This window comes from Aricia agestis, chromosome 10 (assembly GCF_905147365.1).
Source record: "Aricia agestis chromosome 10, ilAriAges1.1, whole genome shotgun sequence".
Classification (NCBI taxonomy): domain Eukaryota; kingdom Metazoa; phylum Arthropoda; class Insecta; order Lepidoptera; family Lycaenidae; genus Aricia; species Aricia agestis.
The window spans coordinates 7,468,903-7,482,132 of NC_056415.1; the positions used below are offsets into that span (position 1 = coordinate 7,468,903).

The 13,230-nt window shown below is 34.5% G+C and overlaps 1 protein-coding gene across 1 annotated transcript in view; it reads left to right on the forward strand.

Moving 5' to 3' along the window:
* Positions 1-13,230, forward strand: part of LOC121731306 (pancreatic triacylglycerol lipase-like) — a 55,186-nt gene that overhangs the window by 22,385 nt on the left and 19,571 nt on the right. Inside the window, exon 2 of the mRNA XM_042120686.1 lies at positions 12,277-12,443. Within this exon, the coding sequence (XP_041976620.1) occupies positions 12,296-12,443 (148 nt within the window). The 5' untranslated portion in view covers positions 12,277-12,295. The remainder of the gene's footprint in view (positions 1-12,276; positions 12,444-13,230) is intronic.

Consider the following 13,230-nt stretch of genomic DNA (forward strand, 5'->3'; position numbering starts at 1 on the left):
TAAGATTTTTATTATATGATACACATCCATGATCCAGGAACTTTGAAAATTTTTTGATTCGTCGGCGGGATTGAGCTACCAACTCACCACTGAGCCATAGAGGTCGTCAAAAATTTTAAGTAAGGTTTGGTACTTTGAATATCTGAATCGGTACACCTGTATAATACGACCTAGGAACTAAATTGGTACTTAATTTGGAAGATTTATCAATATAAGGTGACTTATTTAATTCTTATACACCGGACGAACATTCGTCCATTAAGATTCCTTCCAACTTTCATATCTGGTCGGCCCTGAAGCCAACTTCTTTCTCAAGAAATCCTTAAGTGAGTGACCCCTCGGCGAAAGTGGTGGAGCCTGTTCGGTTATTGGTTCAAATTATGTACTAGCTGTTATGTAAGATCTGAACCAATTTTAGATATTTAGAGATAGCAATGTATCTTATTAGATCCTGCAAATTGCTGTTTCCTTTTCTAACTAACTTCAGAAAGGTGGCTATATTATATGACACACCCACAAAAAAAATACATATCGAGTTATGAATGTAGACTTTATGTTCTTAAGATCGTTTAGAACAAGGCTGCATTCGTACTTCAACAAAAAAAATGTGGATTAGTACACAAATGCTTAACAGCGACCATATTATACAGGTGGATTACATTTCTTCTACACACTTATGATTTAACTGTGTACTTAAAAAACAGGAACTGTGTAAAAGTTATTTTGAAGAATATATTTTTTAATTCATTTGCAAATAAAAGATAGGTATGTTTCAGCACATAATATTAATTAGGTTTTTTAGTTGATAGTTGTATCAATAATGCATTAAGTAATGCATTATTCATTTTTATTCTTTTTGGTTCTAAAGAAAACGTTACGCTATATTTACACATCTAAATCAATCACGTTTTGTGTGGAACAAGAAATAATTAGTTTATGTAACACTAAGCGTCTCGAACGCTAGCATTCGTGCGCGTTGATGTCTTTCGATAGCGCGTTATCTAACCGACTGTATGTAGAGTAAACACTAAACATACTGGTCGACATTGCTACTGTATAAACAAATGTTATTTATTCAATCGGAAACCGTACATTTTTTGGGTAATAAATCCTATAACAGGATAAATCCAATCTATCCTATGGCTTTTTCCGAGACTCAATGTCTTCAAGCCTTGTCGTGTAGACGTACTATTTTAAACTAAATCGATCTAAAAATAACAGATAATCATCCTTTCGCATTTATAAAACTTTGGCATGAAGATAATATTTATTTATTTTATCGATATAGTTAATCGGTCCAAAAATAACTGATTTGTCATTTATTTTTGTATTAATTTGAAATAGTGACGACATTAATTATTGTTATAACCTCCTAAAGAGCTCACGCTTTTTTTTCACAAAATAAAGTAACGTTTTTGCTGTAATACGATAAAACATTAAACAACTTCTCTGAAAATTCGTAACAAAACATTATAAAACATACACTATGAGTTAAAAAACTGACTAAATATTTCAACGATCTTATGTACATTCTAAATTATCAAACACAATCTAAAACCCGTATTTAGTACGGTTCATTACATGCGTTTATGTCTTACATGATCATATGCATGATTTAACATATAGAACATATGGAATATAAATAGAGCAGAGACAAGCCATTACAGCTTTGGGCCCACATAATATATTGTCCCTTTGCCATAAAGGGACAAAATGTGGGCCCTAATTCTCATATTTCTATCGTCGCTTTGATCTCAGGCTGTCTTACTTTATAGATTTACAAAAACTTGACCCAGCCAATCGTAAGTCTTAATTTTCGGTTAAATATTATTTCGTTTCGCATAATTAGAATAATTCGACCTGCAAACTTTCAGAAGAGAGTTTATTTCCTCTCAAAAGGCCGGCAACGCACCCGCAACTTTTCTGATGTTGCGAGTGTCCGTGCGCGATATTTGCTTTCCATCAGATGACCCATCTGCCCGGATTTTATTAAAAGATGGCTTTAGAATTGGGCACCAAGTCTATGACAATAAGTTGGCACATATAGAGCGCCACGATTGTGAAAACCGATTGGTAATCGATCGAACAAAGATTAGCAAACGAGCGCCTTGACACAAGAGTTTACCTGTTATAGATTTCACATACAAGAAGACATGAGTGAAAGAAGTGGGTAACTAACAATTTGAAGACTGTCGTTTTTTGCATAAATGGAGGATTTGGGACCGGGAAAATGATTTGAAAAAAATGTTGATTCTACATATAGCTTATATTATAAGCAAGATGACGAAGTAGGTAAGTTACAAGGTTTGTCAAATGTTAAATCTTAAGTAAAAAACCGGCCAAGTGCGAGTTAGACTCGCCCATGAAGGTTTCCGCAGCAGCAATAAGGTTTATTTTTATGAAATGAAAAGTTTTTTGATTTATATTTATATTATATTTGATTTAATGAAAGTAAAATTAAGGTTCACCATTTATGACGTATAAAAAAGCTACTTGCTAGATCTCGTTCAAACCAATTTTCGTGGGTGGTTTTATAGTAATGTACATCATATATTTTTTTAGACTTATCATAAAAAAATAGAGGGAAAACACATGTTACCACTTTGGAAGAGTTCTTATGTTAAAAAAATATTTATCTCTAGAATATTGAACAGTGATAAACATTGTAACAACTTCCCGACATCACAGATAATAATTGTTTACACTTGGTTTCCCGCACGTGCGTTTCCGTCTAAGTTCTGGTTATTGCAGTTTTTTACAGCAAATGACATAAAATATTACGAACAGTTAATAACATGCAATGTGAGCATGCTAACTGAATATAAAAACATTCTACTAGTTCTAGTTAATATAAAAATAAAAATTGACATAATATATGTTTTGTTAACTAATAAATAACTTAAAGAATGATTTTATATTAATATTATCAAGTATTATAATTTTAATTTGACAAAATCATCATTAAATATTTGCACGTCGATTAAAATGACAATGATATGTGAGACAATAAGATCTTTACGTGGGAGAGCCATGCTTTGGCACGAATGGGCCGGCTCGACCGGAGAAATAACACGTTCTCACAGAAAACCGGCGTGAAACAGCGCTTGCGCTGTGTTTCGCCGAGTGAGTAAGTTTTTTCGCCGGAGGCCCTTACCCCTACCCTATTCCCTTCCCTATTACCCTATTCACTCTTAAAAGGCCGGCAGCGCACTTGCTGCTCTTCTGATGCTGCGAGTGTCCATGGGCGACGGAAGTTGCTTTCCATCAGGTGACCCGTTTGCTCGTTTGCCCCCTTATTTCATTAAAAAAAAGACACCATTAACATATTGTATCATCTTAATCTTAACACTATATTATCGCAAAGATAGGGGCAAATTTCAACTCTCTATCTATAGCGGTTCTTAAGATACAGCCTGGAGACAGACGGACAGACACCGAAGTCTTAGTAATAGTATCCTTTACTTACACTAAAAGGTTGAAGAAGCCTTGATTTATGTCATTAAAATTTCTTCAATAGGAAGATAGTTCACTTTCCACATTCAGCGCACAAAACAATTTGTGAGTAAAGCTTGTTAGTTGTTAGTCTACAACAAGATAATAAAGATGAATTATTGTTATAATATCGAATTTCCACGTTTTCTCTGCATTCTTATAGTGACCCACATAAAACCCGCTCTTATGATTTCATTTCGCATTTGCATCCATTTTAACGATTTATAGCAAAGTATTATGTTCCAACTTCCATGGTCAAACATAAATCTGTCAAATATAAATTATATATAACAATAATTAAGCATCTACAGTTAAACATATTAATATTAAAAATTATTTATAATCAATAAATAAATAAAGCTAAAACCTTTTATATTGGCTTATTCGTACAGTCAAAATATGATATAGCGACTAAAGTCAACATTAAATGGCTCGATAAAATATGGGCGATAACCGACATTCCCAATATGACGTATTTCAAAGGTTACAAAGTGCTTTCCCCATGTATATTATTTTCCTTAAGAATCTCAGGATTTTAGGTAAGATGAGTTTTAGCTAAATCGTGACTTAAGAAACTTGGGAAATGATATTTTGGTTATTTATTATTTTGATTATTTATATAGGTTTTTTGACCTCAATGTAGGTCATTGACCTTTTTAAAATTATCACACAAAAATGGAAAACTGACACAAAAACTAATCTTTATTATTTCCATAACGACATTCATGTTTCGATAGTAAATATAGCCGTTCAAGGATATTTTGGCACCTCTTTGATATTCTCATTCGGGCGTGGATGCATTTATGTTGTTATCATATAAAATGACGTTATTTTTCACTTGAGCCTCTATTAAATGATAATGATACAATATTAATGACATAAGGCATAAGTGTGCTGGTGTCCCAAATGACATTTTATAAAATGGCAGCCTTAGTTTCGATTTAAGACCGACTCCAAACAAAAATTTAAATTATTGACCTTACGATCAATTTGGCATAATGTTCATTTGTGACATAATAACACACATGTAAAAAAAACTCGCACACGACCACCTTGACATGACTTAATATGGAATGAGATTTGCGGGTCACATACGCCATAATAATAAAATACAAGAAATTAGCTCACAAAAGTCACAATATAATTATTAAATTAAATAATTCCGTAACTTACGTCATGTGGTCTTGGGTTATTCTTCGGTTCAGACGCAGCGGGAACCGCGCGTTATAGCAGCATACAGTTTATTATAAAGTCGCGCACAACTTTTAGAACGCTCGGCAAAAATGGAAGAGGAACAAAAGAGAAAGTGTTCGAATTTGAGGTCGCTTTAATAGGGCAAGGAGTTAGAATAAGAAGGGATAAAGCTATAGATAAGTGATCAGACGGTGACACGATATTAGTAAATGTTGTACACATGCGCTGATTGTTCCTTCCAGTTTTGTATAAGCTAACTTAACATTTTGCGTGAACTGTACGAAAAATCCATTTGAACAAAATATAATCCTCTAAAAAAATGTGTACATTTTTTGCAAATTCTTCGCTTACACGATCAGTTTAAGACTCAGACTGCAATACCTAGAAAATATGAAATATTTAAATTTCTAACAAGGTTTAAATGGCAATATTTAACTGGTTCATAGTTTAAATACGCAGATGAGCTTTTTATTAACTTTGGTCTTGACCTACTTAAAAGTTTTCTCTGATATGGTATTTACTTAAATGTTTTCTAGTTTAAAAGAAAGGTTTTACTTAACAAAACATTGACTACGCGACACGCGTATTACTAATGTTTTAAATAGGAATGTGTATTCAAATATTGACTTTAAATTTGTAATATTGGTATAGGTATAAACCTAATACGTAATAAATTATGGTTCAGTTAATAAATTATTTAACAAAGATACTGATAACAATCTAAACACTAAAACATACAATCTAAAATATACAAATATATACAAACTTAAAGTATAAAGCTATAAAAAGAAAAACTTCGCCAGGTCGTCCCCATCTGGCAGAGTGCCCAGCAAGCTGACAGCATTGCCACGTTGGATGGCAATTGCTATCCGCTGTGCCAGGTAACTCCCGGCTCTGGGGTCTCGGGTGGCTTCAATAAGCTTTTTAGATATCTGTCTAAAAAGCTTATGTGCCCCCGGACTCCATGCGCCTAGGGTTTCCACCCCAAACGGTTCAATATACGGTTTAGTTATAATCGGTTTTAAAAGACATTTGAACGCGACGGGTCCTTATCTTCTTTAAGTTATGTAAGAGATGAACTTGGGACCGCAAAAATGTCTCACCTTTATCAAATTATGTTATTTACTTATGTGTAAACTCACGCCTATTACATAAACCAACATTTGACTATTTGAAATGTGTGCATAATTCGTAAGTTGACCTTCAAGTATAGGTTCATAGCAACTATAATTTTCGCAAGGATTTTCGCGTAGCCTAAAGACCCCAGATATACTGCAGCTAGACATGTAGGTTTACCGTTTAGGACATGTTCCCAGTCAGTTGATCAACTAGTCCACCAAGTAGTTCAAATTTTTACAACACTACCGTGTCCTTGATATTACATTCAAGCAGCACAACACGAACACGTGACATGATATATTGCATTAATCTGCTCTAAAAAGTATAATCTGCAATAGCTGTTTTGTGTGCACCCAATTCTGTGTCAAATATGAATGGTCTACACTCTACTGTCATATTACTTTGCCGTATTACCGAGCTATTATATCAAGATTACAACTCATTACCGCCACAACAAAGGACGTAGATTTAATATGATAAGATTAAACCAGTTGTGATCAAAGTGTCGATGACAGTGAAAGCGTGTTACGTCATAAATTACTTTTACCGTTACGATTAGTTTTGTTACGGCGATCTGGTAATTAAATGATAACAGGCTTGAAGCGTGTTAAGGCTCTCGCTCACCTCAGACAGTCTTACGACAGACGCTGTCCGAAACATAATATGAAGATCGCCAGCTGGAAATAAATATTCTGTATTGCAAAAGTCTGTCTTTTAACACTCTGGGTCTCAAGTGAGTGAAAGCTCTAAGAAGTGTCATGAACTAAAATTGAAAGGGCGACTAACCCCAAAAATTAAACATTGTCCTTTTCTCTTCACACTCACGCCCGTCTTTCATATGCCAGGTGAAAAAGAACGACGCGGATTCATCGCCAAATTAGTTTTTTCTCAATAACTCGATAAATATGCAACATTTTAAAAATCCGCTAGGTCGATCTCTCAATGATAGAATTTTATACAATGTGTTAAAATATTAACTTAGTTCAGTGCACGGTTATGACAATAAATGAAAAATTCGTGAAAATTGGATGCATCTTTGTGATTTTTTTCTATCGAGAAAATTTTAAGATATCGTGTTTTTGCTCGTTCTCAATTCTCGGAAATATAATTTAGTATCTAATTTTAGAAAATGAAACAATTCGGGGCTTATTTTCAAGTATAAAAATGAATTATAAAATCGACACTTTAGGGTTAGTCGCCCCCTTAAGATTAATTTTAATTCCGCGCTAAAATAATTTTTACAAAAGATACAAAAAAAAAACAAGTGAGAAGCGCATAATATGTCGACTTAACTTTTTACGAAAAAAAATAGCATGCTCGTTACGCGTTGCAATATGCTGAGTTGCCATATTAAAATATTCGAAATACCCCGTACTTAGGAGTCCAACCATACTCAACATACAAATATTGTGAATACGAATGTGTCAATCTTGTACCGTACAATAGATTTTGATGAACTTTGAGACCCGCGAAGGAATTAGGAATTCGCTTTTATAAACATATTTTGTTGTAAAAACATTTATTATTATCGTAAGTAATAAATCAAGGTGTCTGAATTTAATAAACAATTATGGTAAAACGAATTTTATTAAATACTGCCAATTATGTTAATAATTAATATACATAGACAGCATTTATAATAAACGGTCTATGACTATGGTCTATGTAAATGTTTTTAGGTCACGGTCAAGACAGGTCTTTCTAAAACATAATAAATAACGAGCTTTAAAGCGCCTTATACATTACTTAATCAAAATAACGAGGCACAGAATTCCAATAAAAAAAATTATACTTACTTTAGAAGAAATAATTTAAAATCTTTGTGTGTATCTGTATCCACAAAAAGCATAGTTTGTGTAGTTGGGAAAGTTAAATGAATAAAAAATTATTCATTATTACTAGCCGATTCAGCGAACGTTGTTTTTTTTATATACGTTGTAGGAAAGATATTATGCTTGAAAGCTAAAGAATTCTATTTAAATAAATAGAAGTCTTTGTTGAAAGCTTCAAAGATAGATCATATAAATTGATTGACTTTTTTCACAGGTTAGTAGGTTTTTTTATCATCGGCCTTACGTGACCATTGGAACTGATTAATATTATAGTGACCATCTATATTCTATAAAAAAAAAACTTAATTTTCAGTTCTGTCAGTCTCGCTAAAACTCGAGAACGACAAAGGAAGGTTTATATTAGGAGAGAAGTGATACGAAGCTTACCGGGTCATCTAGTAATTAGATAGGTTTGATATTATATTGATTGGTTACTGATTTGTCTATTCTTCCGCAGAAAGAAACTCTACAGTTATTGATGACCAAGCTAAGCTTATTCTCATTCTGGTTATGGAAACCCTAAAGACAAATCCTTCATTGCGTCAGCACGGCCGTAGCTAGGGGTGGGGCATTGTGGGGCAATGCCCTACCTTAAAATCATAATGCCCTACCTTAAAAATACCAAAACCAAAGAAAATCAATCAATTATGATTATTTTTTTACTTCCGCCCTACCTGTAACCAATGCTGCCCTACCTCAAATCTGACTCTAGCTACAGCCATAATTGCGTGCGTAATAAGTATGTAACATGCATAGTTAATTGTTGTCACTATATTAAGCTATAATCACCAAAGTTACTCGTGTTTTGTTTTGAGGTGAAAGCGCTAACAAATAACAATGGTATCGAGAAAAAGTGAGACTCTAGTGTTCATTGTTAACATGCATATGGGAGGTGTAATAATATAATGTACGCGTTGTTACGGTAATAATTATGTTGTTTAACACCACTTTATTTTTGCAAAGTGTTGTTTGTTCTTGGTTGGCGTGTGTTATGTTGTAAAGGTTGGTTTCTCTTCAGAGAACCTCTGGCCAATATAACAGCTAGATTGAAAGACTTCAAAATGTAAGAGTTAAGAGAAGCTGTTTAGAAGAATACCCCACAGTAGTGTTTTTTTTTATGAAATAAGGGGGTAAACGAGCAAACGGGTCACCTGATGGAAAGCAACTTCCGTCACCCATGGACACACGCAACATCAGAAGAGCTGCAGGTGCGTTGCCGGCCTTTTAAGAGGGAATAGGGTAATAGGGAAGGGTAGGGAAGGGAATAGGGTAGGGGTCAGGGGATTGGGCCGGATTTAACAGGGAGTAGGATTACAGGGTAGATAAGGAAGGGAATATGGAAGAAAAGGGAATTGGGCCTCCGGTAAACTGACTCACTCGGCGAAACGTTTTCTGTGAGCCCGTGGTATTTCTCCGGCCGAGCCGGCCCATTCGTGCCGAAGCATGGCTCTACCGCGTAGTGTGTTATAATATCATATTTTCTCTTTGTACCTACTATATAACATGATATTATCCAAGAATTAACTTTTACGCAATTGCAACAACACCAAGTGTAAAAATAACACGATTTGTTACAGTTGGATATAGATTGTAAATAAAACCGAAATATACGGTCAGCGAGACTTCCAAAGGGCATGAATAATTCCCAAACACAATGTTACATAAAGTTAGCAAACACACATACTCTACCTACCTACTAGTTCCAAGCCCATCAGCAGTAAAATTAGAGAAGTGGGTATGCACCATTAGAATCTCATAAAAGATAATTTCATGCAAATTATTCATGAATAGACATTAAATTATGATTTATTGTGATCTGACATAATATCTGATTCCTTCCGTGTCGCCAGTTAAGCAAGAACTTAAGGAACGGCGCCGATATACTTAAGGCTTTGCGCAAAGTTTATATTGGCCGTACATGGTAGATGTTGCAAAAATTCTCGTATGCTCGTTAAAGAGGGCATTGGCGACATACGTGATACTCGGTGGCTTGATATGAATTAAAGGATATTGGGCATTTTACTACGAAACATTGCCCCACATACGTACTTACAGTAACAAGACATAAAAATTGGTTAATCGAATTAGTATAACACCTGACCTGAATAAAGAAGACGAACACGAAGATAAACATATCTACCCTTATATTATTAGTTTATATTAACGTGAAAGTTAATCTAGTCTGTCTGTCTTTCAAACACTGTCTATTTTATCTCGCCACGATGAAAACTGAACCAATTTTAATGAAGTTTTGTATATACTTTGCGTCCCAGGGAAGGATATGAATAAGGCAATTTTCTAATATTTATTTGTCTCAAATCAATGAAGATACACACACATGAAAATTGCGACAGTCCTAAGATTTCGAGGTTCTTCAAAGAGAAAAAATATGAAAAAATTTCCGCCATTTTCATACGCAATATTTTAGGTCATGTGGTATTAGCACATGTGTTACAGCACTATACGCACTATGACTATGACTATGACAGTTACTGGATTAGCAATAGCCATGCCTGCAATATGCGAGTATCGCAATTCGCAAGTTTGCCAATACTAAGTATGAGTACATTCTAATATGCTACACAATCTACACATGATCGGCCCATTGCATGACTTGTGAGCGGACGAATCACCTGATAGTAAGCCGGTTGTTTGTAAGCTTATGATTTCGTGTCCAAACGTAGCGCTTTCATATTCCAATTCCAAAACGCCAAAATTCGTATACCGCGCGGGAATCGTACATTTTTCCGGAATAAAAAATATCCTATGTCCTTTCCCGGGACTAAAAGTATCTCCATACCTTTCAGAAAAATCGGTTCAGTATTTGGGCGTGAAGAGATAACTGACAGACAGACAGACGAGCACACAGACAGACACACTTTCGCATTTATAATATTAAGTACAGATTTCATATTCCATACTGTTATTATTAATGCGAACGTGTGACTCGATGAACTAATAGAGATAAATTATGTTTTTTTTTTATGAAATAAAAACGTGATACGAGCAAACGGGTCACCTGATGGAAAGCAACTTCCGTCGCCCATGGACACTCGCAGCATCAGAAGAGCTGCGGCGTTGCCGGCCTTTTAAGAGGGAATAGGGTAATAGGGGAGGGTAGGGAAGGGAAGGGAAGGGAATAGTTGAGGGTAGGGAAGGGAATAGGGTAGGGGTTAGGGGATTGGGCCTCCGGTAAACTCACTCACTCGGCGAAACACAGCGCAAGCGCTGTTTCACGCCGGTTTTCTGTGAGAACGTGGTATTTATCCAGTCGAGCCGGCCCATTCGTGCCGAAGCATGGCTCTCCCACGTATAATATCGTTTGGAAATACTTTGATATACAATAGTTTTAAATAACTTCAGTGTACTTCCTATTTGCATCCAATATTCTTGGGAATTCCTAGACATTCTTTATAATAATTTTTGCACGTACCAGCCTTTAGTCGTTGAGTATGTTTTGCAAAAACTATGTTCTAAGTTACTCAATATTAAGTGTTTAATTAGTGTTAATCTAATCTCTGTATCTCTAGCTGTAACGTTACACAAGCTACTAATGTGTTTGCAACCGTCTAGTAATCAACTTTATTGCCAAAATCTTTAATCGTTGTGCTAAGAATTAAATAATTCATTTTAATATTCAACATAATGCGAGTTTGTTCCATATAACATCGTAGCGTAAAATACTGATTGATTTTGAAATTGAAACAACTGATTCACTTAAATCTACGATAAACAATTATTATGAAATGCGTTTATAAAGCATCTAAAAACCAAATATTTGAGTGAACTCGGAATATTTGAGTGTCGATTCAACTTTTAGTGATTTTCTATCAGCAGATTTATGTTTATGAAGCTTTAAAGATTGAAATTATAGAGCTAGACTAAAAAGATAGATGGTCGCTGTTAAGCATTAGTGTCCTAACCCACAATTTTTTTTGTTGATAAATTTTGAATGCAGTCTTGTTCTAAATCATTTATAGAACATAACTGCATTCATAACTCAATACGTAATTTTTATGTGGGTTAGTACACGAATGCTTAACAGCGTCCAGATATATATAAATACTCGTAAGTGACGTATATTTATTACGCCCGTTTATTAATAACTAAATTAATTACCAATCCAATTTTAACAAAAAAGGTGATATAAGCAGGCTCCTGCACGATTTTTATTGTGCAATATTAATGACCGACTAGGGTTAATATTAAACGCGCCCGCATTTCAATCTTTGTGTCAAATAAGTTGTTCAATAAAATTTTTGTGTGATATTGCGCAATAAAATTGAGCGTACCTATATATAAAGGCCCGCTAAGAATAGCAAGATACGTAGGAAGATTTCCGATGAGTTTTCAACATTTTGTTTTTTTTTTACGATTTTTTTATAATATAGGTTATAGATTTAAAGTTATTGAAGAACAAAACAAAAGATTACATTATCGTAATATAACTACGATAAACTCCTTTCCAGATAAAAAATACGTTCCCCGCGGTCCATTAGGCGTTAAAAACTATCAAAACGTTTAAAATAGGAGGCATTTTGATCATTTTGATCGTTTTGATCGTTTTTAACGCTTAATGGAACACGGGGAAGATTAAAATTTTTGGGCTAGCTTATTCAACCCATGTCTTCTCTTCCAGGGCTACCAACGCACCAGCCATGCGGCGGCTGTACCTCACTGATCGGCACCTGCGGGTGATGCTATGGTGCATCCTGCTAGGGCTGCAGCCAGCCTTCTCCGGCATCCTAGACCCCTTCAACTGGGCCAGGTCCGACAGGATCGAGGTCAACATACCATGGTTACCATGTAAGTGTTACAAAAAGTGGAAGGATCATTTTAATTTTAGGTGCTGTCTTAAATTAACAATATAATATCATTTATTCTAATATACATTCATACGAGTGAGTATACAGGGTGTTAGTTGTAACAAAACTAAGTGATAATACTATAGGGTGTTTATGAGTCACCTGCAGTTCACTGTGAAAGTAGCAGCGCTGAAAGAGTAACTTTTTTAATTTTTGAATATGAAAAGTCATGACGCTGGGGCGTTTGTCTATATAAATAAAAATTTGCTCTTTGCGCTGCTACTTTTACATATCACTTAGTTTTGTTACAGCCTGTATAGATACGATCACCTCAGCACTTTATCATGATCCTGCTGATAAAGGACCATAATATTTTAAAAGTCCTCAGGATATAGAGATGTAAATGATGGCACGCTAGAGTTTCTTATGTCTTTTCTTCTATCACTGAGCACAGGCAAAACAGAAATCCTTAAAACAAAAGATTTCGGTTAGAGGTTAGTCTACATGCCTATTTTTAAAAAGCAGTGCAATTATATTCGAATTATTATTCGATTATAATTATTGCACATAATATATTATCTTACGATTCGAATCATGTTAGATGTTCTATTGACACAAAATGAACTTGAATGATTCAAATCCATTCATATTATTCAAATTACGTAACAACTAATTAATTAAATATGTATCTAATTGTATACCGCAATTATACAAATAACAATAATATACAATGATGTTGCGTTTCAAATATTATAAAGAATTGACGTGAAGTATAATACTTAAATAAT